We start from the raw sequence: 27,757 nt of genomic DNA, 5'->3' as shown, positions 1-27,757 counted from the left end.
ATTTAGTGTAGACTGCAAACAGAGGTTTGGCGCAACGTCACGTTGCAGATAGAATTTTAGCTCTTAAAGCCAAGCAAATATATGACAGAAGGGACAGCGGTATTCGCAATTGATAATGCAATGAGCACTCAGCTGAAATTCGGTGCTGGCATAAGTTTCTGTCAGGTTACGAGTGCTGCTCGTCGCCCACGTAAGAAAAAATCTGTAGGATGTTTAAGAAATTGCATCCAATCATCGTTGTTTGCAGCTATGAGTGAACTGAAATGGAAATGAATAAGAAGCAGATAGGTTAAAACACATAGGGTTCTACCAACACCTAAGACATGGGGTGGGGCTATCCCATACCTAGTTCCAGCATTAGCTGGATTAGCAGCTGTTCACTCTTTAGCTGGAGGTGTGGCAACTATAGCCCAATCAGTGAATAATTTATACAGTGAAGAAGAGCAAGTTCAGGAGGTGAACAGACCTGATAGGAACATGCAATATGTCACTTCGAAGAAAGGACTTAATTAAAACCATACAACAAAGTACGACAGTGAAGTGCCTGTGTTGTTAAGAAGAACAATGCGATAATCTCTCAGACCGGCATGCATGTCTGAAGGAGCAGGCACTGCGGCGACTACAGCCGTTATAAAATACATGAAACGCATCAGCAGATGCGAATACGAACAACCTTCAGCTGTACAAGGGAATGACGACAATGAAAACTTGCGCCACACCGAAACTCGAATCAGCATGCATACATACATGTATGTCCGAAGGCCCACTGCGTCATTCTCCTTAACAACACAGGTAGACCAACATCGCATTTATCCGCCGATAGCAGGCATCGACTTTCAATTAAAACGTCCTCGCCGGTACGGGAATTGCATAATGTGTGTACGAGTACAGGTTGTGACGCAGGAATGACGACATATGGAAGTTTTGGTTGGTCGTGGGTCATGCACAGATAGCCGAAGCACTTAAGGCGACCGCTCGCTTAAAGAAACAAATCAGGGTTTGAGTTCCAGTTGGGCGCAAATTTTCATCGTCGCCATTCCCTGATGAAGCTGATGATTGTTTGTATTCGAAATGTGAATATATCTCAACACAGGAAAGGATTTGGGCTGCTCAGGAAAAAACCCTCATAGCTGTATTATTCAGCTACCACTATGAATACAGATTTGCTTAAGTTCGTCAAAAAGTTCCACATCTTAAGGTTTTCTGGGGTGTTTATGCAGAATACGCTGTTGAAGACAATGTAGAACTATAAAGAATGTGGGATTGTAGGATTATAAACCTAGATGTTGCAAGAGGTGCTGTAACTCACTGGGTCGTATACAATGAGGTTGGTGGTTGGTTGGTTTGTGGGATTGAAGAGACCAGACTACTGTGGCCATCGGTCCCTTTTTCCACGAACGTGAAACACCTTCAAAGAATAAAAACAAACAATGGAGATGACAAGAGACGACACAGGATAAGAAAGACACAGACAAAGACCAGACAAAGGGAATTAAAATCACACTGAGTGCGACAGTGGTTGGCCGACCATAGAAACAAAAAAGAAAAGACAACCACCAAGAACCTCACTAAAAACCCAGTCTAAAATCGTAGCCGAAGGGCCAGACTCAACACAAAAAAAGGACAAACACCTAGCTCAAGCGATAAAAATCCCCTGCACGAATAAAACTCAAAACTAAATCTGCCATCGCAACGTCATCTGATAAAAGTGCAGGAAGCGTATCAGGCAGTGCAAACGTCTGCCTAAGCGGAGTTAAAAGCGGGCAGTCCAACAAGATGTGGACCACCATCAAAGCAGCCCCACAGTGACATAAAGGTGGGTCCTCGCGGCGCAATAAATAGCTGTGCGTCATCCAGGTGTGGCCAACATCAGTGTCCTCGCGAGAGACCTGCAGGGAGGACCGCCACGCACCAGTAGCCTCCTTGATGGCCCGAAGTTTCTTGAGTGAAGGAAGGGTGCGCCATTCTTCACCCCATGTGCGAAGTACCTTCTGCGGCAAAACTGACCTGAGGTCACTCTCCAAAAGGCCAATCTCCAAGGCTAGTGCACCAACAGCCTGTTTGGCCAACGTGTCAACACCTTCTTTTCCTGGGATGTCGACATGACCTGGGCTCCACACAAAGACCACAGAGCAGCCACAAAGGGCAAGAGTATGGAGGGACTCCTGGATAGCTATCACCAGACGAGAGCGAGGGAAACATTGGTCAATAGCTCGTAAGCCACTCAGGGAGTCACTACAGGTAATGAAGGGCTTACCTGAGCAGGAGCGGATATACTCTAGGGCGAGAGAGATAGCGACCAGCTCGGCAATGAAAACACTGCAGCCAGCCAGCAATGAGTGTTGTTCATAATGATGCCGTAGAGTGAGAGCATAACCAGCACGGCCAGCAACCATCGAACCATCAGTACAGACAATGTAAGAGCCTTGAAACAGGCAAGGATTGAAAGAAAGCAGCGGCGGAGGGCCTCAGGAGGGACTGAGTTCTTCGGGCCCTGTGCCAAATCGAACCTAAGGCATGGGCGGTGCACACACACTGGGGGTATATGCAGAGGGACCTGGAAAAGAGATGGAAAACTTCAAGCCCAGAGAGAAGAGCTCTGCCATGAACTGCGATTGTATACCCTGACCTGGGCCTCTGCTCCAGAAGATGACGACTGACTGAGGGAACAGGAGACGATAATTGGGATGCCTGGGCAAGCTACAAACATGTGTAGCATAAGCGGTCAGTAATCTTCGGCGCCGGAACCGCGATAGAGTGACATCTGCCGCCACAAGTATGCTGTTGACAGGGCTTGTCCGGAAAACTCCAGTGGCGAGTCATATCCTGCTGTGAAGGATGGGGTCCTGCAACCGCAATGCGGAAGGAGATGCCGAACCGTAAGCCATAATCTGAATTAACGCCTGGTGCAGCTGTAGGAGGGTAGACCGATCGGCACCCCCAGCTGGTGTGACTCAAGCAACGAAGAGCGTTAAGGTGCCGCCAGCACGTCTGTTTAAGTTGCCAAATATGAGGGAGCAAAGTCAACTGGGTATCAAAAACCAATCCCAAAAACCGATGCGTCTCCACCACAGGAAGAGGTTCGCCGTCAAGATATAGCCATGGCTCAGGGTGAAAAGTGCATCGCCGGCAGAAATGCTTAACGCAGGTCTTGGCAGCCGAAAACTGGAAGCCATTTGCTGCAGCCCAAGACTGTACCTTGCGGATAGAGCCCTGCAGCTGCCGTTCAGCAGCTGCAATTCCGGTGGAGCTATAGTATAGGCAGAAGTCATCAACATACAAGAAAGCTGAGACAGACGCTCCCACCGCCACAGCGAGCCCATTAATTGCAATTAAAAACAGTCAGACACTTAAGAAAGACCCTTGCAGTACCCCATTCTCCTGAACTCGGGAGGAACTGTGGGAGGCCGCAACTTCCATGCGGAAGGAACAAAGCGACAGAAAATTTTGTATGAAAACCGCGAGTGGACCCCAAAGACCCCAACCATGAAGCGTAAGGAGGATGTGATGTCGCCATGTCGTATCATATGCCTTCCACATGTCAAAAAAGACGGCGACCAGATGCTGATGGCGGGCAGAGGCCATACAGATGGCAGACTCAAGGCAGACGAGATTTTTAGTGGCAGAGTGGCCCTTACTACACCCACCCTGAGATGGAGCCAGAAGGCCCCGAGACTCAAGTAGCCAACTCAAGCTCCGCCTCACCATGTGCTCGAGCAACATGCAAAGAACGTAGGAGATGCTAGCTGTCCACCTCCAGAGGGTTTTTACCGGTTTTCAGCACAGTGATTACAATGATTTCCCACCATTGCGACAGGAACTCACCCTCAACCCGGATATGGTTGAAAAGGTGTAGGAGGCTCGCTGGCAGTCCACAAAGTGGTGTGTGAGCATCTGACAGTGGATGTGATCTGGCCCAGTAGCCATATTAGAACAAGTGGCTAGGACACTTTGGAATTCCCTATCACTGAACGGAGCATTGTACGATTCAGGGTGTTGCGTGTGAATGAAAGACTCTGACGTTCCAACCACTCTTTCAGGGAGCGGAAGGCCAGCAGGTAATTCGCAGAAGCAGAGATCTGAGCATAATGCTCCGCTAATGTGTCGGAGTCAGTACAGACTGCTCCATTCAGGGAAAGCACAGGTACGCCGATGGGATTCCGATAGCTATAGAGTCGTCTAATCTTGGCCCAAACCTGCGATGGAGAGGTACAGAGGCCAATAGTGGAGACTTACCATTCCCAGCACTCCTGCTTGCGTTGGCGAATGAGGCACCGGGCTTGCGCACGGAGCCATTTAAAGGCGATGAGGTGTTCCAATGATGGATGCCACTTGTGACACTGGATCTTTAATCACCTCAGCGATCTCGGGCGACCACCAAGGCACAGTCCTCCGCCGAGGGGACCAAGAAGAACAGGGAACGTCAGATTCTGCGGAAGTAACTATGCCAGTGGTGACAAAGTGGACCACCGCATCGATGGCGTCATTGGAAAGAGGCTCAATAGTGGCAATGGAAGTGAACAAGTCCCAGTCAGCCTTATTCACAGCCCATGTGCAGGGGCGCCTAGAAGAGTGACGCTGTGGCAGTGACAGAAATATTGGAAAGTAGTCACTACCGCACAAGTCGTCATGCGCACTCCATTGGACAGCTGGTAGTAGGGCTGCAGATCGAAAGGTCGATGGCTGAGTACGCGCAATGCGCCACACTGAAATGTGTGAAGGCACCATTATTTAAAAGAGAAAGGTGGAGCTGTGCCAATACATGCTCAACGGTGGCCACTGATCCACCCCACAGAGGGTTATGGGCATTGAAGTCGCCCGGTAACAGCCAGTAACAGAAAAGGTGGCGGCAATTGGGCTATCAGCACAGCGAGGACATGCTGCGGGACATCACCATATTTGGACAGACTCACTGTACAGAGAGTGAAGGACGTAGATGCAGATGCCACGAGATACCCTCTCGTAAGCTGCCCGGTTCTTATAATAACCCTGATAGCCACGGAGGGCGGGGGTTCGCATCGCCAGAAACCGAGTTACCTGAAGAGCAATGCAGAGGAAATGGTGAAGGCAGAGAAGTTGTCGGAGCTCAGCAAGATGGTGGAAAAAACCGTTGTAGTTCCACTGGAGGATGACATTGTCCATGGCCGAGATAGACGTGAAGGGACCGAGGAGGCAGATTATGCTACTGGGTCACCTGCTGCCACCAACTGAGTATTGAGAGAAGTGACATCCGTCATGTTTGAGGACCAGCGAGATCTAGGTCCTCAGAGGACGCCAGAATCTCCACCTCATCCCCAGACGCAGAGCTTGTAGGTAGCGGTGGAGTGGGTGCCACCGCAATTTCCTTGGACCTAGGGGGTCTTCAGTTACGACATCTCACACTGTTCCTTTGGTTGCCCTTGCTGGGATGGCTTGTTTGATTCAGTCTCTGGGACTGAAGAGGACCACGAAGCCCTACAACCAGCTATCTGGGGCTTCTTCAGCACCTGGCGGGTGTCTGGTTTGTCACTGGTAGGAACCTGGGAAGGGAGTGACCAAAAGGATCCCTTCTTTGCGAGAGAAGCTGAAGAAGACTTACACTTCTCTGGCTTAGAAGTGGGGACTGGTGTCCTCGATGGTTGGGGGAGTGCTGCTCCCAAGGTAGGAGGTGCAGGAGGGAGGGAAGTGCCCCCCACCGTCAAGGGGACAGGTGTAGTCCTTTGGCTCTGAGAGCTGACTGTAGTCCGCAGCTCGTGGTCGTGCGGTAGCGTTCTCGCTTCCCACGCCCGGGTTCCCGGGTTCGATTCCCGGCGGGGTCAGGGATTATCTCTGCCTCGTGATGACTGGGTGTTGTGTGCTGTCCTTAGGTTAGTTAGGTTTAAGTAGTTCTAAGTTCTAGGGGACTGATGACCATAGATGTTAAGTCCCATAGTGCTCAGAACCATTTGAACCATTTTTGAGCTGACTGTATGTGGTGCAACGGATGGAGCTGTAACAGGAGTGTTCCCTACCACGTTTAAATTTCTGACATTTCACACTCCGATTCATAATGTGTTACCCTTTCATGGACTGTTCAATCTTCTGCTCCCCTGTTGGCAGTTAACTCCCAGAGCCTAATGGAGAGATCAACATTACACTTTTTCAATTGCACGCCACATGTCTTGTGGATAAATAATATGTGTCTTTAATACAGTCTTTTCCACTTGTCTTTTAAGGATAGTTCCCCCCCCCCCCAACCCCCCCACCTAGAGCAAGGAAGTATCCTGAACCTTTGCCCATTCCTCTGCCCTCTTTGGCAATGCCGTTGATAGCGTGAGGGTAACTTCTTATGATACAAATTTTCGGCTACCATTACTGATTCTTATTCGAAATTTCGAGCACTATTGAGGTTTTAACCAGAGTCCCAGAACTTTAGATTACTATTCAAAGATGAGACCCCTACACCACGTGTTCAGTGTTACACGTAAGTCATCTGTCATGAATATTACTCCCACAAGTCTTTTATTTCAGCGATTTTTAATAATAATGTGCTGATGAGAATTTTCATTCACCATCGGGATTCATTAAAAATTCTGACCAACAGTTTCCTGTACCTAGAAGGAAAATTTGGAAAGTACCATGGACAACCTACATCGACATCGTGATTTACATATAATTCATTCGCATTTCTGTTTCAAGAAACAAGAAGGAAGGAAGATTAGGGTTCAAGAAAAGATACGAACTAAATGGTATTGAGACCGATCATAAAGGAATGTTGGAACCACATCAACCATGAAAACATATGTCCCCACAGCAACTTCATGGCTGAATGGTTTACTAAGTGCAGGGCCGGCTGAGGTGTCCGAGCGGTTCTAAGCGCTACAGTCTGGAACCGCTCAACCGCTACGGTCGCAGGTTCGAATCCTGCCTCGGGCATGGATGTGTGTGATGTCCTTAGGTTAGTTAGGTTTAAGTAGTTCTAATGCAGTATGTAAAGGGGGACGAAAATCTAATAGTCATGGGCGACTGGAATGCAGTTGTAGGGGAAGGAGTAGAAGAAAAGGTTACAGGAGAATATGGGCTTGGGACGAGGAATGAAAGAGGAGAGAGACTAATTGAGTTCTGTAACAAGTTTCAGCTAGTAATAGCGAATACCCTGTTCAAGAATCACAAGAGGAGGAGGTATACTTGGAAAAGGCCGGGAGATACGGGAAGATTTCAATTAGATTACATCATGGTCAGACAGAGATTCCGAAATCAGATACTGGATTGTAAGGCGTACCCAGGAGCAGATATAGATTCAGATCACAATATAGTAGTGATGAAGAGTAGGCTGAAGTTCAAGACATTAGTCAGGAGGAATCAATACGCAAAGAAGTGGGATACGGAAGTACTAAGGAATGACGAGATACGTTTGAAGTTCTCTAACACTATAGATACAGCAATAAGGAATAGCGCAGTAGGCAGTACAGTTGAAGAGGAATGGACATCTCTAAAAAGGGCCATCACAGAAGTTGGGAAGGAAAACATAGGTACAAAGAAGGTAGCGGCGAAGAAACCATGGGTAACAGAAGAAATACTTCAGTTGATTGATGAAAGGAGGAAGTACAAACATGTTCCGGGAAAATCAGGAATACAGAAATACAAGTCGCTGAGGAATGAAATAAATAGGAAGTGCAGGGAAGCTAAGACGAAATGGCTGCAGGAAAAATGTGAAGACATCGAAAAAGATATGATTGTCGGAAGGACACACTCAGCATACAGGAAAGTCAAAACAACCTTTGGTGACATTAAAAGCAACGGTGGTAACATTAAGAGTGCAACGGGAATTCCACTGTTAAATGCAGAGGAGAGAGCAGATAGGTGGAAAGAATACATTGAAAGCCTCTATGAGGGTGAAGATTTGTCTGATGTGATAGAAGAAGAAACAGGAGTCGATTTAGAAGAGATAGGGGATCCTTGGGTAACAGAAGAAATATTGAATTTAATTGATGAAAGGAGAAAATATAAAAATGCAGTAAGTGAAACAGGCAAAAAGGAATACAAACGTCTCAAAAATGAGATCGACAGGAAGTGCAAAATGGCTAAGCAGGGATGGCTAGAGGACAAATGTAAGGATGTAGAGGCCTATCTCACTAGGGGTAAGATAGATACCGCCTACAGGAAAATTAAAGAGACCTTTGGAGATAAGAGAACGACTTGTATGAATATCAAGAGCTCAGATGGAAACCCAGTTCTAAGCAAAGAAGGGAAAGCAGAAAGGTGGAAGGAGTATATAGAGGGTCTATACAAGGGCGATGTACTTGAGGACAATATTATGGAAATGGAAGAGGATGTAGATGAAGATGAAATGGGAGATATGATACTGCGTGAAGAGTTTGACAGAGCACTGAAAGACCTGAGTCGAAACAAGGCCCCCGGAGTAGACAATATTCCATTGGAACTACTGACGGCCGTGGGAGAGCCAGTCCTGACAAACCTCTACCATCTGGTGAGCAAGATGTATGAAACAGGCGAAATAACCTCAGACTTCAAGAAGAATATAATAATTCCAATCCCAAAGAAAGCAGGTGTTGACAGATGTGAAAATTACCGAACTATCAGCTTAATAAGTCACAGCTGCAAAATACTAACACGAATTCTTTACAGACGAATGGAAAAACTAGTAGAAGCCAACCTCGGAGAAGATCAGTTTGGATTCCGTAGAAACACTGGAGCACGTGAGGCAATACTGACCTTACGACTTATCTTAGAAGAAAGATTAAGGAAAGGCAAACCTACGTTTCTAGCATTTGTAGACTTAGAGAAAGCTTTTGACAATGTTGACTGGAATACTCTCTTTCAAATTCTGAAGGTGGCAGGGGTAAAATACAGGGAGCGAAAGGCTATTTACAATTTGTACAGAAACCAGACGGCAGTTATAAGAGTCGAGGGACATGAAAGGGAAGCAGTGGTTGGGAAGGGGGTGAGACAGGGTTGTAGCCTCTCCCCGATGTTGTTCAATCTGTATATTGAGCAAGCAGTAGAGGAAACAAAAGAAAAATTCGGAGTAGGTATTAAAATTCATGGAGAAGAAATAAAAACTTTGAGGTTCGCCGATGACATTGTAATTCTGTCAGAGACAGCCAAGGACTTGGAAGAGCAGTTGAATGGAATGGACAGTGTCTTGAAAGGAGGATATAAGATGAACATCAATAAAAGCAAAACAAGGATAATGGAATGTAGTCTAATTAAGTCGGGTGATGCTGAGGGAATTAGATTAGGAAATGAGGCACTTCAAGTAGTAAAGGAGTTTTGCTATTTGGGGAGCAAAATAACTGATGATGGTCGAAGTAGAGAGGATATAAAATGTAGGCTGGCAATGGCAAGGAAAGCGTTTCTGAAGAAGAGAAATTTGTTAACATCCAGTATTGATTTAAGTGTCAGGAAGTCATTTCTGAAAGTATTCGTATGGAGTGTAGCCATGTATGGAAGTGAAACATGGACGATAAATAGTTTGGACAAGAAGAGAATAGAAGCTTTCGAAATGTGGTGCTACAGAAGAATGCTGAAGATTAGATGGGTAGATCACATAACTAATGAGGAGGTATTGAATAGGATTGGGGAGAAGAGAAGTTTGTGGCACAACTTGACCAGAAGAAGGGATCGGTTGGTAGGACATGTTCTGAGGCATCAAGGGATCACCAATGCAGTATTGGAGGGCAGCGTGGAGGGTAAAAATCGTAGAGGGAGACCAAGAGATGAATACACTAAGCAGATTCAGAAGGATGTAGGTTGCAGTAGGTACTGGGAGATGAAGAAGCTTGCACAGGATAGAGTAGCATGGAGAGCTGCATCAAACCAGTCTCAGGACTGAAGACCACAACAACAACAACAACAGGGGATCCAGTATTAGAAACGGAATTTAAAAGAGCTTTGGAGGACTTACGGTCAAATAAGGCAGAAGGGATAGATAACATTCCATCAGAATTTCTAAAATCATTGGGGGAAGTGGCAACAAAACGACTGTTCACGTTGGTGTGTAGAATATATGAGTCTGGCGATATACCATCTGCCTTTCGGAAAAGCATCATCCACACAATTCCGAAGACGGCAAGAGCTGACAAGTGCGAGAATTTTTGCACAATCAGCTTAACAGTTCATGCATCGAAGTTGCTTACAAGAATAATATACAGAAGAATGGAAAAGAAAATTGAGAATGCACTAGGTGACGATCAGTTTGGCTTTAGGAAAAGTAAAGGGACGAGAGAGGCAATTCTGACGTTACGGCTAATAGTGGAAGTAAGGCTAAAGAAAAATCAAGACACTTTCATAGGATCTGTCGACCTGGAAAAAGCGTTCGACAATATAAAATGGTGCAAGCTGTTCGAGATTCTGAAAAAAGTAGGGGTAAGCTATAGGGAGAGACGGGTCATATACAATATGTACAACAACCAAGAGGGAATAAAAAGAGTGGACGATCAAGAACGAAGTGCTCGTATTAAGAAGGGTGTAAGACAAGGCTGTAGCCTTTCGCCCCTACTCTTCAATCTGTACATCGAGGAAGCAATAGTGGAAATAAAAGAAAGGTTCAGGAGTGGAATTAAAATACAAGGTGAAAGGATATCAATGATACGATTCGCTGATGACATTGCTATCCTGAGTGAAAGTGAGGAAGAATTAAATGATCTGCTGAACGGAATGAACAGTCTAAAGAGTACACAGTATGGTTTGAGAGTAAATCGGAGAAAGACGAAGGTAATGAGAAGTAGCAGAAATGAGAACAGCGAGAAACTTAACATCAGGATTGATGGTCACGAAGTCAATGAAGTTAAGGAATTCTGCTACCTAGGCAGTAAAATAACCAATGATGGACGGAGCAAGGCGGACATCAAAAGCAGACTCGCTATGGCAAAAAAGGCATTTCTGGCCAAGAGAAGTCTACTAATATCAAATACCGGCCTTAATTTGAGGAAGAAATTTCTGAGGATGTACGTCTGGAGTACAGCATTGTATGGTAGTGAAACATGGACTGTGGGAAAACCGGAACAGAAGAGAATCGAAGCATTTGAGATGTGGTGCTATAGACGAATGTTGAAAATTAGGTGGACTGATAAGGTAAGGAATGAGGAGGTTCTACGCAGAATCGGAGAGGGAAGGAATATGTGGAAAACACTGATAAGGAGAAGGGACAGGATGATAGGACATCTGCTAAGACATGAGGGAATAACTTTCATGGTACTAGAGGGAGCTGTAGAGGGCGAAAACTGTAGAGGAAGACAGAGATTGGAATATGTCAAGCAAATAATTGAGGACGTAGGTTGCAAGTGCTACTCTGAGATGAAGAGGTTAGCACAGGAAAAGAATTCGTGGCGGGCCGCATCAAACCAGTCAGTAGACTGATGACCAAAAAAAAAAGTTCTAGGTGACTGATGACCTCAGAAGTTAAGTCCCGTAGTGCTCAGATCCATGTGAACCATGTACTAAGTGCAGGATGGTTCATAGATGTATCAATAAGTGAATATGACTGTTTTAGTGTATGTTTACACTTAAGATACTTATGGGGTACTTTGAGAAGGTGAAACGAGTGATCATGAACCCTAAACAAGAAGTGATTTCAGTATGAAGTGCGATGGATAATAACTTTTAAGTTCAGGTAGATCCTAATACTGTAGAGAATAAAATAATTGTGCTGGATAAATTAGTATGTAAAATGCCTCAAACTACTATAGTAGGTCAAGGCTATCCGAAAATGTTTAGGGTACTGAATTCCAGCGTTGAACTGCTATTAATTTTCCTTTCATGGGTACTGTATGAATATTCGTCTGTATCGATTACATCCAGACAGACATGGGCCACTGAATCCAGTTCAAGTAGGTTTCATTCGCAAAGATCGTATCTTGCAGCTAAATGGGATAATAATGTACACAGTATATTGTACGACTAGTATGTGAGGTTTCATCCTTTCTACTATGAGGGAGTGACAGTTTTGGATGCACATTCAACATAAAGAGATTTAGGAAATTAGTGCCCACCGTTACCACACATTACTCAAAGCAGAACAGAAAAATAAAATATAGGTCGGTGGATATATGCACAGAATTTGAATCATCAGAAAATTTCCATAAATAAATTACTGCATACACATTATTACTACATGACTGTGGAATCAATTATTCCATTTTCACTGGAATTGTGAAGTAATTTGTATGAATGAACAAGTGATGTGTCACATACGGTAGATTTCATGAAGACACTTCAGAGTGCAGACATCACCGCAGACACTCAAGATTTCTACGACAAATGTGGAAGTTTTGTGTTTAAGGATGTTGCTTTCACTGCACTCACAAATGCTGTGCCGGCCGGTGTGGCCGAGCGGTTCTAGGCGCTTCAGTCTGGAGCCGCGCGACCGCTACGGTCGCAGGTTCGAATCCTGCCTCGGGCATGGATGTGCGTGATGTCCTTAGGTTAGTTAGGTTTAAGTAGTTCTTAGGGGACTGATGACCTCAGATGTTAAGTCCCATATGCTCAGAGCCATTTGAACCATTTTTGAGCAATTACTGGGCAAGTAGTAATGACATTCTCCCAGACCATTCTGAAACTTTAAATGTGACAGACTACGAGGACTGTATTATAATTAACTCATTGCTGTGTCGTCCGAACAATACACAGCCAAGGAAAAAGCAACACAGGCGCAAATATGCGAACTGGCGTCAGTGCCGTAGACTCGCCGCTTGCGCGAGTTCCACCAGCGCCACGAGCGGCGCTGAGGATGAAGATATCGACTGCACCTCGGCCGGGTATAATCTGCGAATGACCGGACGACAACGGACAGAAACCCACAGGAAAGACAGAACAGCAGCTCTCGGCCACTTGGTTGTAGACCAGCGTCCAGGGCTGACTAGAAGTTACACAGTCAGTTGTTGTAAATTGCATTTGCTATGTACCGTGAACTTTACCTACGGTTTTATGCACGTTGCCATTGAGGGCCTTTCTTGTGTTATAATACATGCGGTGTTTCAAACTTCACTATTCGACAAGTCACAAAGATAAGTAAACCTTTTTAACTCAATTGTGTGACTTTGTTTCTAATTTGTCGGATTATTGTAGAACCTTCGTTCTCATATCCTGTTACATGACACTGGGGCATAGCTGTGTAATAGTGGCAGGGAGAAATTGTCTTAGCGGTGTACTGCATCAGAAGCCATTTCATGAAGTCACAAACTCGGCCTACCGTAACAACAGTGACAACTCGGCCTCCTCATCTGTAGCGACGAGGCCTTCACAAAACTCATAATTTGCTTTCAGTCTGATAGGACAAGCCATGACTGGGTTACAAGATATGCCGATGTCACTGGAGTCTCAAACACACAGACAATGTTGTATACATCAAAGCTTCTGAGAACATGGTTCAAATGGCTCTGCGCACTATGAGACTCAACTGCTGTGGTCATCAGTCCCCTATAACTTAGAACTACTTAAACCTAACTAACCTAAGGACATCACACACATCCATGCCCGAGGAAGGATTCGAACCTGCGACCGTAGCAGTCGCACGGTTCCAGACTGCGCGCCTAGAACCGCGAAACCACCGCGGCCGGCTTTCTGAGAAGATGTTCTGCCTGCAAGAAATTTACAAGAAAACTGGAATCATACAAGAAACCTGGAATCATACAAATCTCCATATTCCTACAAATCAAGCAGATCTACAGAGCAGGAGAAGGAACAAATGATTTTATGTGCACTTTAGATTACGAGTCATTACTTTTAAGTTGGTTGACCAACAAATGATTTTTTATCAAAAAACAATGCATGTATCTTTATTCAAAATCCTACCTCCATCAACAGGTTTCAGCGTGTATTCATGGTAAGTATGTATTTTTAGCCACAAATGTTCTCTATAATCTGGTTCTAGTATGAGAGTTAAAATTTCACACATCTCCCAAATACATCTTTTGAAGTGGCATCAGTCGTGCGCTGTTTGCTCCCAAATCATACAATACGCGAAAGTTCACACGATCATTCAATGAACTGAATTTCTTCATCTGCGAACCAACGATCTATGTCCTTTCCATTGTATCTCACAGAAGATGCTTCGGTGAGTGCAACGACCAAGCTGGATTGGCCCACACCACACACGCGTGTTTATACTTGAGAGTTATTGAGGTGGGCAGATCTGTTTCTTTAGGGCGAAACGTGGGCTGTGCAACAGATACTGTTTATCAGTGACATATCTAGTAGGACTGGCATACTGAGACCGCATTTGCTTTTGCTCGTTTTGGGTGACCAGCGCCAAGGCAAGATAGTAAAGTGTAAAACATTCATGCGTATCATAGACAAGCATATATGTTTATAGCAGCAGTAATTCATCTTCTTCCACAATAATAACAGTTCATACTTGCATGCACTGCGTATGACATGTTCTTGTTCCTAGGTGCTATCGGCAACAGTGAAGCCAAGGGGGAATGGGTCGATGCCACAGTAGTGGCAATAGAGTTGAATGACACATCGCAGGTTATGATACCATTTTCCCCCAGGAGCTCTTAGAGTTAGGTCCACCCGATTACAAGCAAGCAGATACATTTTTATTCAACAGTGATTTCATATTTACATAAAATGTGCATGAGGTGTTTCTTTTTTTTTCTAGGTGTACTCGTTAGTGACATGGTGATTGGGGACGATGATATGAATATGGTGCTAAGAGACAGTTCAACTGAGCATGATATGAGGTCCATATTTAATTTTGTGAGCGTCCACAGGTGGTCACCACTGCGTCCTGTCAGTGATACACCTGCTCCTTCGGACTGCTTCGAACTGTCGGCGACACATCAAGGGCTGTCAGCTCGCCTGGGGCACACTGGACTCGCATTCGGGAGGACGACGGTTCAATCCCGCGTCCGGCCATCCTGATTTAGGTTTTCCGTGATTTCCCTAGATCACTCCAGGCAAATGCCGGGATGGTTCCTTTGAAAGGGCATGGCCGACTTCCTTCCCCATCCTTCCCTAATCCGAGCTTGTGCTCCGTCTCTAATGACCTCGTTGTCGACGGGACGTTAAACACCAACATCCTCCATCCTCCTCCTCGCCTGGGGCTGTCAATCACATACTCCCTGTGCCGTCCCATCAACGCTTTACTCCCCACACCTGGGTTCATCAACGCTGTTCTCCCTGCGTCTGGGGCCGTCAATGACAGCTTCAGCTCGTCTGGGACCGTCAACGGCCAGTTATGGTCGCCAGACAGTTAGCAGCAGCTCCCTCGCACATCCGACTGGTTAAAGACAGCACCAGGTGAGCCCCATACCAGCTTTAAACTAGTCTGTACCAGCACCAGCGGGAAGTTGTGTCCCTGGGCGATATAACAGGGCAATATTTTTTCGACTCCAAAACACCGACAGATGGAAGTAGTATTAGTAGTATTAACTTTGTCCTATCTTCTCACAGTACTTTTTTTTGTGGGGTCCAGATCCTTCCGTGCCACCTCCCTGTCGGTCCAACTGCGGTGAAGATTTCGGGAATGCTTCCGCAAGTTCGCTCTACTGCGCTACTAAATAAATAGCCGTGCTTCTCACAAACCGGGATATATTTCTCCCAACATTTTCAGTATTACTGTTTAAAACATAACTAACAACTGCTACGGTAATACCGCTCTCTTGAGTACAATCAAAACGTCCGTACATGCGTACTGTAGGACCTGAGAGAGCAAAACATTGGCAAAACATTCACGAAGCATTGACAGCCATGTTAAAAACCTTAAAATCAACTACCGCTCTTCAACTATTCATTACGCCCTTGTTGATGTGTCGTTTACTCCATGGCTCTCGGATTCAGGCACTTGCTGCACAGTGGCACAAATGACTCCCGGACGACCGGTAGTTGTAATACAATTTTTACTGGCCCCCTTTGCGCCGGCTCCACCACTGCTCTACATTCAGTGCACACAAGAAAAGAAAACACACAACTTCCCTTTCCCACTACATTTATTCTTATTCAACTTACTCACGAATCACTCTACTGCAGGCTACCCATACCCAGTCTTTCTCCTCAATATTTATCAACCCCTTTCTGGAAAGAGAGTTTCGCAAACTCGTCTATGATCGGCAGTTTCCCACCATTAAGTGCAGTACTTTACTATGCTGTGAGCTAACATACCCCCAAAAGAAGGAAGCAAGGAAGCAATAATGGCGTGGAAAAGAAATAGTTTGGGTTGCGGGTGGGGGTTGGACGATATTGCAGGGTGACTCAAATGGGTGGTTGCTTGACTTGAATGTCACAGAAGGCCAGTTTTCCAGAATGCAGGGAAGTGGGTCTGGTAAGCCACTCAGCTGTGGATTTCACTTATATATGCACTTGCATGTCTTTGATCCATTAAATGGTGGTCCAGCTATATCAAGCTTCCAAAGAACGTATCTGCTAACAAGGTCTGAATTAATGTCCAAAATATTGAAGACTAATTCTGCTTCACTTGGCCAATAGTGGATTGAGAAACTGTACGAAACATGGAGCCAATCTGGGAACATGCGAAATGGGTGATATTTTTGAATTTTATATCTCTGATGGCATCAGTTTTCACACTGTGCTCAGCATTTTAGTTCTAGGTGCCTCGTTTACTTCAAGCTGGCATTTAACAAAGCATATAATAGATTGCTCTAGTCAGGAATGGGCACTTGTCGAAATGTTCGCTGAGGGAAACAAGTTTTGAAAGTTTAAGAATTTCCACTACCAGGAGCATTGGCTATTTGTGGTGTATACAGATTACGAGTGCCTCCTCGCTGCTGTGGTGTACTGTGAGAGCAATCCCACTGCCTCCCACGAACCTTCTCAGAGAGGCACATATCCTATGCAGATGTATGTCAAGTTGTATGCTTTATGACATGAGTCCCTGTTGTTTCGGATCATAGATCAGGGAAAATACTGCAAGTTGGTTACTCTCTGAGCCCCAACAAACTTCATGGTGTTTTGATTACATTTATTGTACCAACATTCCCATGACTGAATCACAGGAGAATGGTGGAGCATACAAGAAACCTGTTGATTCTCAAATTTGTGGGCTGCATTAGATAGAAAAGTGGAAATTCCAAATGCACACTACAGTCGTCTAACGAAAAAGTTATGCGGCGCAGCACATATGCAATTTGAACTAACAAGTGCCACAACACATAGCTGAATTCTTCCACAATTTCAGTACACATGGTGCCCATTTCATCATTGAAAACTTGGGTGATTTCAGATTGCCCACAGATCAGGTTGATGTCCTGCCTAAGAGCGTTGAGAAATACGTTCTACTCTCCAAACAGATCACGCCAAAAATTATTTTGCCGTTCCTGGATACATTATGTTTTATGCACGCGCTGCATGATGAAGAAGGAGGTATCGGGATACGAATAAATGGATTCAGTGGAGAGACTCAAGGAAACCACTCAGCATAGCTGCATTCACCAGTAACCTTATACAGGCTATGCCATAATGGATGCAGGGTATGGCCATGCAGTTAATGTTTGGCAAAAATTCAACATATCTAATTGAGGTGAGTGTGCGAGGTTTTATATGGACGCAGATGTAAGATTGCTTGCGGATATTTTCGGTGAAGTCTGGAATGTACGTGTGACTGCCTGAATGCTGGAACCACACCGCAGCTTTCATGGGACTTCATGTTGAAAAAGGCACGTGCCAACACTGATTATTGTCGACATGCTTCTCATTTTATAACATGGGATTAGTGTGGGACTTTGCCATGTATCTATAGGCATACCAAGGTAAATTTCCAGCGAATGGGTGGACATGTCAAAGCATGTGACTATGTAAGTTGTATCATGTTAACAACTTACACAGGCGCCACATGTACCAATCTCTGCTTGTTGGAGGGTTTCAACGGCTGTCCGATAAGGAAATCATCAGATTAGATAGATGCACGGATTCTGATGTAGGATATGTCTTGGACACGGACCTGGTATAACCTAAGAGCATAAATCAGGCACAGCGATTTTCCGCTATGTCTGAGTGCCTAGTTTCACGCAATGGTTCCATCCACATGCTGAAGTCGACGCTGAGGAGTAAACAAGAGATACATTATGCACGATGGAAACATCAAGCAGTGTCTCAGTTTGGGAAGGAAACTAATTGGAACACGTGCACTATGTCCTTCTAGCAGTCGTGCTGGTTCAAGGAGTATATTGGTGTCAATACCAAAAAGAGAACTTCAGCGATGTGCGAATTTGAAAAGAAAAGTTAAAGAGTAATACTGTTTTATGAAAAACGAAAATTTGAAAAACCACCGTAAAATTCACCTATTTTACCGCAGGGAGGAGTGTTACGGTGCACAGGGTAATGTCGCCAGGCCAAATTTTAAAAAGGTCACAACCTTCGGTACAGAATTAGTCAGTCTGAAGAAGGCTAAGGTTTCGATAGAACGCATGAAACCTGTTTATGTAGGTATGTGTATAGTGGGCCTTTCCAAACCCCATGGGTACTAGTGTCACTGCAGGTTTGCAAATACTTATTTTGCAGATCCAAGATTATTTATAGGATACAGACAGCTACCTCTATTAGGTTAATGGTTGCAATCCATATGAAGTAATAGATAGTGGAGTTTGTTGGCCTTAAATCTAAAATGTATTTGTACCTTGCAGAAACTGCTGCCTGCAAAAGATGGGTGAAGGGGGTGCATCAACCGTCCTCAATGGCTCTCATGATTGACAACTGCAATAAATGCCCATTTGGTGGTGTAGATGCTCTCTGCATCTGGTGCTCCAAGAAAGTATTCGATTGCAAGACGGTGTGATTCGGACTGTATCACAATTGAAAATCGGTCTCCATTTAATGACAAATGGATCATTTGCAAGGATAGGATCAAGACCATCCCATAGTCTTACTATTGACCTGGGTTACATACAGTGGAACTACACTGTGAAACCACATTACAAGACTCCTTTTCTGAATACCTGTAACTGTCTCCCATTGCGATACAGAAGTTTGAGATTTGACTCAATGATGCCTACGACCTTCCTCTGTACTTCTGCACCCTGCAAGGTCAGCTACGGTCTCGGCAACACTTCAGACAGCAAGGTGTCGACACAGCTCGAAAGTTCATGTGACATGTAAAGTGGGTTGATGACGTCACAATTCTGCCAAACGCCACCGTGGACGTGCCACACGATGAGAATGTTGTCACAGTCCCTCTTATCCACATTTCTCCACTTCTTTTGACGCCTCCGCGATGTAGGAGAGAAAAACGATGACCAGTGTTGAAGTTTTCGTGTGGGTAGCCAAAGAAAACATTTCAGACACATCACCACTCAGAACCGATAAGAAAAGGTCTTGGTCCTAGGAGGTGGCATAAAAGATGTCAATAAAGCCATACTTTCTCTTGGGGCGTCCAAAACGACAGTTCGCAGTGCTGTGAGTGATAGAACAACCTTCATGACAGTTCGACGCTGCTGACACTTCGAGAACGATTCAACCCTTCTCTAAGGACATTTTGAGGCTGCAGTCTTGCTGACCCCTGACCCTCTCGAGTGTAGTGCGACTGGAATTTTTGCTTTGATATACACGGTGAAACCACTAGAGACCGTGTGCAACCATCCGACGAAATTTGACTGTGACCGAAGTAGGTTTATGCTCTATTAGCCCTCCTGTTTCACGCCCTCCTTTGGCGTGACCGCAGGAGAGGAGGGGCATTGACACATGCTTGAGTAAAACGGCAAGAGGTACCTCTAAAACCCCCCCAGTTTGGCAACACCCTCACTACAGAGATTTCGTCACCCACTCAGCTGAGTGGCACTCCTCTGCTGGTCTAGTGTACGCTTGCAGACATGCACAATCTAAGGGGTGTTGAAGGGGTCGTTTGCCCTGACGCGCTAGAGCAGCAGTGGAATGGAATGGAAGTATTCTACTGACTTACTGTAACGGCTGTGCATCTTTATCTATTTGGAACAAAGCGGAAAATTTCAGAGGTAAAAACAATCATTTATTATCTTCTTTAATACCAGTAACATTGTGGAATACATGAACATACGCTAGAATGCATGCATTTTTTTAACGGCACGAGGTAGTGATGATTCTTCGTACATACTGCGTGCAGAATAAAATCTCATAGAGCAGTTAATAGCGAAAACATGGTTCGAAGTATGCTCATGGGTGACCTCTGTAAGAGCATACCACACATTCTCGAATTATCCATAAACGTACTCCTACCACCTGAGACTGTCATTCACAGCACACTGGATGGCTGAGTTAGCACACATCAAATTTCGAAACGTTAACTCCTGAAAATTAGTGCACTCTACATTATTGTCGTCGTTGTACATTTTAATTGTTTTTGAGTTCTCGCCAGCGCATTATGTATGACAGTCTATTAACACTGGCCCATTTGAGTGCTGAACGGTAAGGTCACTTCTGAAAATTTCTGACACAACTACTGTCATTCATGTGACGAAAGCACAAGCTTCATGCTGCTAAATTTTTGAACACTTCCACCATGCTGAACTTTTCACTAGAGGATGTGCCCCACAACCACATGCTTACTGCCACTCACATTTACACCTTATGTTACTGAGAACAGCATCAGCTTAATATGTGAAGTATACCACCGTAACTCACTGACGAGTGATGGCGATGTTGGTGACAACAGGAACTTAGAGTCCCGGAAGGAAAGTTCCTCTACGCCTTGCTGCACTGTTGGAGAGCGCTGTGCACTGGTCCACTGCTGTGGCACAGATTGAAAAAGTTGGACGAAGAAGGATCAAACTTTTGTATGTCCATCCTCTTAGCAGGAGGTCTCTGGGACGACGGCCGTTTACTATCGTGACAAGTAAATAAAAACACCTACAGCCCGCATCTCGTGGTCGTGCGGTAGCGTTCTCGCATCCCACGCCCGGGTTCCCGGGTTCGATTCCCGGCGGGGTCAGGGGTTTTTTCTGCCTCGTGATGACTGGGTGTTGTGTGATGTCCTTAGGTTAGTTAGGTTTAAGTAGTTCTAAGTTCTAGGGGACTGATGACCATAGATGTTAAGTCCCATAGTGCTCAGAGCCATTTGAACCAAAAACACCTACAGCCGTCCTTATGATTTTATTTTATTTTATCGTTACCAGTTTCGACGCTTCAGTGCGTCATCTTCAGGCTGTTTTTGATGCGATACAGGTCGATATGATCCCCATGCATACCACATCTGTTGCCAGCATTACTGGATACGCAGTTGATGGCTGGAGTGCTGACACATACGTTTTCAGATTATCTGTGTATCCAGTAATGCTGGCAACAGATGTGGTATGCATGGGGATCATATCAACCTGTATCGCATCATAAACAGCCTGAAGATGACGCAATGAAGCGTTGAAACTGGTAGCGACAAAATAAAATAAAATCATAAGGAAGACTCTAGGTGTTTTTATTTACTTGTCACGAAGAAGGATCAGGTGGTGGAAACCTAAAGGCTGATAAATCAAGTAGATTCTATGGAAACTCTATTGGCTCCCATAAATATGGTAGGTTAACTGCGTAAGAATTTCCACTTTTGGCTATGTTTGTTAATTTTCTGTTCCACAACTACTTATCTCAATATTCAAAGTAATTACGGACTTGCAGCTGATCGTCGTTCGGTTGGGTTCACCTAAGGATGACTGAGAAGTGCCTAATCAACATATTGTGAAGCAAAGTGAATGACGACCGACTCAAAGACCGATACTGCTACGAATGTTTAGCTCGCCAGGAAAATATTTAAAATTCACTCTTATCTCAGTGACAATCTTTTGGTGCTCATGCGTTTGTCAAAAGGATGACCCGTTACAATTTTCCGCAATGAAAGTATTTCGGGAAACCTTATCGCTTGTGCTAGGCTGTATACCCTTTGTACTCGTGCCACTAAACTTCCAGCTGCAGACAGACACACACAGGCTGTACTCACGTGACGTTGCTGACGTCGGCATTGGCGAGTCCTGTGAGGCGCACGTTCCTGAACCTGATCTTGAGGACGTATTTGACGACGTGATGGATATTGATCTGCGGGACCTGCAGGGGGTCCAGTGGAACAACGCCCAGCGACTGGGTCCCTGTCCACAAAGTTATGATTCGTCATCCACGAATAAGAAATATTCGATTCTAGAAAATCTTTTGTCTTAATTGAAATATCGACAATTTGAAAACGGCAGCCCGCATACCCACCATCATTTTCAATAACATTCATACTCTCATTAAAGCCAAATGTGTAAAATTTTATGCGATGAAATAGTAAAAGAAAGCATATAACTAAAAAATAATAAATTTCAACAACACATTCCTGTTGTGATATATAGAAATGAAGCGTCTCGAAAGCAACTCGAGTGATATTTTTTTACAAAAAAAAAAAAGTACAACAGATAAAAGAAAAATTTTAGGCATTCATTTCTTCTGGTTTCTACGTTGCTATGTTTCAAAATCTTACATTTACGGTACGTTTGTACAGAAGATCCTCTTTCAGAGAAACTGCTCGTGAAATACACTGAGATAAGAAAAGTCATGGGATACCTCCGAATATCGTGTCGGAACTCCTTTGCCCGACATTGTACGACAACATGTCCTAGCAGGGACTCAATAAGTCGTTGGATGTCCCCTGCAGAAATACTGATCCATGCTGCCTCTACAGTAGTCCACAATTCCGAAAGTGTTGCCGGTGCAGAATTTTGTGCACGAACTGACCTCTCGATTATGTCCCATAAATGTTCGACTGGTTTCATGTCGCGCGATCTGCGTGACCAAATCATTCACTCCAATTGTCCAGAATGCTTTTCAAACCAATTACGAACAATTGTACCCCGCTGACATGGTCCATAAAAATTCAAGTAGCTGAACTTCCAAAGGAGCCAGTCCATTCCATGTAAACACAGCCCACATAATTATGGAGCCACCACCAGCTTGCACAGTGTCTAGTTGACAACTCGCATCCATGTCTTCGTGGGGTCTCCGCCACACTTGAACCCTACCATCAGCTCTTAGCAACTAAAACCTGGGCCCATCTAACCACGCCACGATTTTCCAGTTGTATAGGGTCCAACCGAGCTGGCCACGAGCCGGGAGAGGCGCTGCAACGAAGTCATGTTGCTAGCAAAGGTACTAGCGTCGGCCGTCTGCTGCTATGGCCGATTAACACTAAATTTCGCCGCACTGTCCCAGCAGATTGGTTCCACGTACGTCCCACATTGATTTCTGCGGTATTCTCACGCAGTGTCTGTTAGCACTGACAACTCTGCGCAAACGCCGCTGCTCACGATCGTTAAGTGAAGGCCGTCGGCCACTGCGTTGTCTGTGATGAGATGAAATGCCTGAAATTTGATGTTCTCGGTACAATGTTGCCACTGCGGACCTCGGAAAATCGAATTCCCTAACGATTTCCGAAATGGAATGTCCCTTGCGTCTGGTTTCAACTACCATTCCATGTTCAAAGTCTGTTAATTCACGACGTGCGGCTGTAATCACGTCGAGAACCTTTTGACATGAATCACCTCCGCCAACACACAGCTCTTTTAGCCTTTTGTACGTGATACGAAAGCGCTCTGAAAACGTAGATATCGGTATACCATGACCTTTGTCACAGTAGTGTATTCAACTTTAGGGAGACGAATTTAAAAAATGTTTGATAAACGTTTTACGCAATTCTCATGACTTGCACAGTTTGTGCTTCTCTTACTGGGGACCTTCTTGCTGAATACACTTCAGATGACAGGGAGTGACTACGTACAGTGCAGTCGAGCAGAGTGCGTCATGCCTCCTACCGTGGACGGGACGACGCGTCTTAGGTCCGCTGTTCAACTTGCCAGCATACCTCGATGGGCCACACGCCGACCGCGCCTCCATCGCCATCGTATGGCAGGGAGGGCTATCGGTGCAGTGAGTGGACCAAACTGGCGTACAACGCGGCTGCGTCACTCAAACATACAACTCCTATCAGTAGACACAAAACAACTGAAGATCTGCCTCGCAGTGGTCGCCCGCGGCCGGCATCACCAGCTGTCGAGGACTGCCTTATACGAGGCCTGTTCAGAAAGTAAGCTCCGATTGATTGCCAAATTGAAACCACAGTGAACATCAGAAATGTTTTACTTGTAACAATTAGCTACACCTTTCAGCTACTTCTCTACGTAGTCGCCGTTCTGACTTAGACTTTTGTCATAGCGTTGTACCAACTTTTCAATAGCCTCACCATAGAAGGCAGCCGCCAGTGCTTTCCGCCAATTCTCCACGGTGGCCTACACCTCGTTGTCTGTGTCAAAATGTTGTCTTCAAAGACAGCGGTTCATGTGACCAGAGATGAAACTCAGGGGGAGACAATTGCGGACTGTATTGTGGGTAATCTAACATTTCCATTTGAAAACGATGCAGGAGCATCTTCATTGCCCCTGCAGAATGCGGCTGAGAATTGTCGTGAAGACGAAACAGCACGACAGTTATGTAATGTTAGCTGCATAGCTTCAGGCGAAATTTCTCACCAGGCCCTCGTACTTGGCGGCAGACACTATTTTCTAGACATCTTTACGCACTCACTGCGAGCTCAGAAATGAGAAGAGCGACGTGATGCTAACTGGGGTTATACTAGAGACACTACCCAACACATCTGTGCAAAGCTTTATCGGATTTTCATAGTCGTTTCCATTTCGCGACCGATCGGAGCTTACTTTCTGAACGCCCCTCGTAGATCATAGCTACACACAGGACAATAGAATAGCCGACTGAGAAGGCTATACCACCCCAGGAATACGTAAGCATCTCATCAATCTGGCCTCTAGGTAGCAGGCAGCAAACAACGAAACAACCTCGCAACACGGTGGTGCACGAGGAACTCGAATTAGACCAGGAAAAATGGCATGTGGACATCTCCATGGAAGAGTGGAGGGTCTGTCTGACACTTGATCGTCACAGAAGAATGTGGAGGCGACTGGTTGAAATGCACATCCCAAACACGCAGTTCCCCAAGAATGTTGAGGTGATCGGCTACCAACGCACATCTCAGACAGTCAGTCCCACGTATCCAGCACACAACTGGGTCTGTCTTGTTTTGGGCCAGTATCATGTACGTATTTCGAAATCTTCTCAAGGACTGTGCTCTATCGCAGCAGGATCCTCAAATCTACTGTGAAGCTCTACAGTCAACTAATTGGCACCTACATCGTGATTAACTTTCCCCAGGAGGCAGGGACCAACAGAATGAAATGGTATGCAGTATCTGCTGTCACGAACAGCGTTCAGCACACTTGTGACCGCGTAAAACTCACACAGCGTCGTCGCAGGAACCCTCCGCTACACACTGGATGACCTCAGGAGAGGCCGAGGAGTGGCGCAGGCTTGAGCTGCGACGCCTCCACAACCTCGTGGACAGCAAGCTAAGTGTGTCAGAATGCAGGGGATGGGACCACAAGGTAGTGTATGGTACCCACAACAAGATCTGGATTTGAAAATGTGCAAATATGTGCGTTTTAGAGTAGACTGCCTTTATTTTGCTCATTATTTCATTTCGTTTTGGTTTTCATTCCTCTGTCGGTAAAAACGGAACTCTTACATGTCAAATTTGCTGTCCATCTCTCTGATTGGCTGTCTGTCTGTCCGACGGTTAAGACCACATTTTCTAAGTAAAAGGCTGACATATCTGTTGTGTACTACTTCGTACATAACATTAAGGACAGGTGTGCTACAAAGTGGTACCACAGCTCTCACAGAGAAGCTGGACAGAAGCAGAAATGGTTAGCGAGCACGTAAATGCAGTAAAAAGAAGTTTACTTAGCTTATAGCTTTCTCCAAGAGTTGTGAGGAAACGTTACAAAAGAACAAACAGCAAATAAGTCCATTACAAAGAACTAGATAAAGAGCGTCGTGCCATGTGAGACGGCCACTAGTAATGCACTAGTGAACTGTCTAAGGCTGACTAAGACTGAAGACTGCACCTGTACCTGGGCCGTGTAACTGTCGCCGCCCATCCTGTATCGCAGCGGCAGACGGCGCCAGTAGCGACAGCCGCTGAAGGCGTGGCACAGCGGGCGTGCGTCATTGGATCCTCTAGCTCCCTGCGCGACCACTATTGTTGTCTTATTGAAACATGCGTTTCTATTGCCAACTGTGAGATGTGATGGAGGTGGTATTAATCTATGACATCACAACATCAAGTTAATACTTATGTCACATGCTAAGATCTACAGTTCCTTGCCGGTGTAAAAAATTTAAATTTCTAAGTCAATGCAATCAAAAGATATGTAAATTTCTAAGTCAATGCAATCGAAATATAAGGCCATTTATGCCACGTACTCGTATTTTGCAACTCCTAAACTCACACATCAAAACCTACAGGGCGTTTCGTGTAGATCATGAAATTTGGCAATAAGTAAGGCTTCACAATAAAACTAAAGGGAAAAATCCGAAAATGGTTAATTTTTAATTATATCACAGGAAAAAAGATTTTTTGTCCGCTTTTATCCGACTGTCTGTACATTTATTCGTCTGTTAACACCCCTTTTTGTCAGGAATGGACAGACGTATCAAGTTAATATTTATGTCACATACTACAGCTTACAGCCCCTTTGCGATGTAAAATCTTTTAAATTCTAAGTCAATGGACTGAAAAGATATGACCATCTACGTTACATGTATTGATCTCGCAACTCACTCATCAAAACTCATAGGGTACTTCTCGCTCATATATAATCATGAAATCTGGCAAGAAACAAAGTTTTACAGTCAAGTAAAGGGCAAAGTCCGAAAATTGTTAATTTGTTATTATACAATTAAAAGAGCAAATTCGAAATTACACAAAAATTTTAAAGTTAAGACTTAAAATTGAAATATTCTCGAAAGGCATGGAATTAGCAGGACTGATATCTTGCCAACACTGACAGGGATAACAGACTCAAATCGCCCAGATTATCTGATCCTGGGGGAATGTAGTATCCATACACATAATTAAATCTATACGGAACCCTCAGAGAGTGGAGCCTACTCGCAGTTTACTAATTTTCTTTAGTTTAATTACGATTTTACTTTCACTCCTTGCTCTGCCTGAACGTGAGCCCAACTGGTTTGAAGGACTTTCTGGACAACTTCTTTGAGCAGTTTTAATACCCGTACCATGTAGAGTACGTTTATTTAAATGTGATTACAAATTACAAATTTTGTGATGGATTGGTTACTTCCTTGAAGCAAAATGAGATTTGATTCCTTAATGACTACTCTAGCACTTAAGACTGTTTAGTTACGTCAACAAAACTTCCGCCCTCTCCCCTCCCCCCCTTTCCGCGGACCCCTCTCTCTGTCCTCTGGCGTTTGGAAGCCTCTGGTCTGCGGATTGAAGAATGATTCGTGGCGCTTGTTGCCTGAACGATATTTATCCTTAATAATCATGAAATTAGCAACAACTCAGAAATCATTCACTGTTGACTGAAAACTTACATTTAAGGAAGCTCCTTTTCTAAAACAACAATCTTCGATTGATATGTGTTTGCACTAAGACGTGAGAAAACGCAGAAGCGGCATTACTGGTTTAATCTCAGAACTGTCATATAGCCAGCTGAACAACCCGTATGTCCAAGTTGCTGAACAGAATATTGCACAGAAGACTTGGGCATCTTATAGACGATTCTGACATTACGGTTGATAAAGGAAGAAACATTTGAAAAATCCAAAACTTTCATAGGTTTTTTCGCCATAGAAAATATATTTCACAACATAAAATGGTGCGACATGATTTAAATTTTCAGAGAAACGAAGTATAGGGGAAGACGGATAGTATAAAATATGTACAAAAACTAGTAGTGTAAAATGAAAATGTAGAACCAAGGGAGGTGTTCGGATTAAAAAATGCATTGGACAA

The 27,757-nt window shown here is 44.7% G+C and overlaps 1 protein-coding gene across 2 annotated transcripts in view; it reads right to left on the bottom strand.

Moving 5' to 3' along the window:
* LOC126419288 (uncharacterized) overlaps nucleotides 1-27,757 on the bottom strand; it is a 91,743-nt gene that overhangs the window by 40,407 nt on the left and 23,579 nt on the right. For both annotated transcript variants that reach the window (XM_050086451.1, XM_050086452.1), the window contains exon 3: nucleotides 21,836-21,980. In XM_050086451.1, coding sequence (XP_049942408.1) covers nucleotides 21,836-21,980 — 145 coding nt within the window. The remainder of the gene's footprint in view (nucleotides 1-21,835; nucleotides 21,981-27,757) is intronic.

Source organism: Schistocerca serialis, chromosome 9 (assembly GCF_023864345.2).
Source record: "Schistocerca serialis cubense isolate TAMUIC-IGC-003099 chromosome 9, iqSchSeri2.2, whole genome shotgun sequence".
In the NCBI taxonomy this organism is placed as follows: domain Eukaryota; kingdom Metazoa; phylum Arthropoda; class Insecta; order Orthoptera; family Acrididae; genus Schistocerca; species Schistocerca serialis.
Note: the sequence above shows the minus strand (reverse complement) of the source record. Positions and strands in the feature narration are given on the sequence as shown.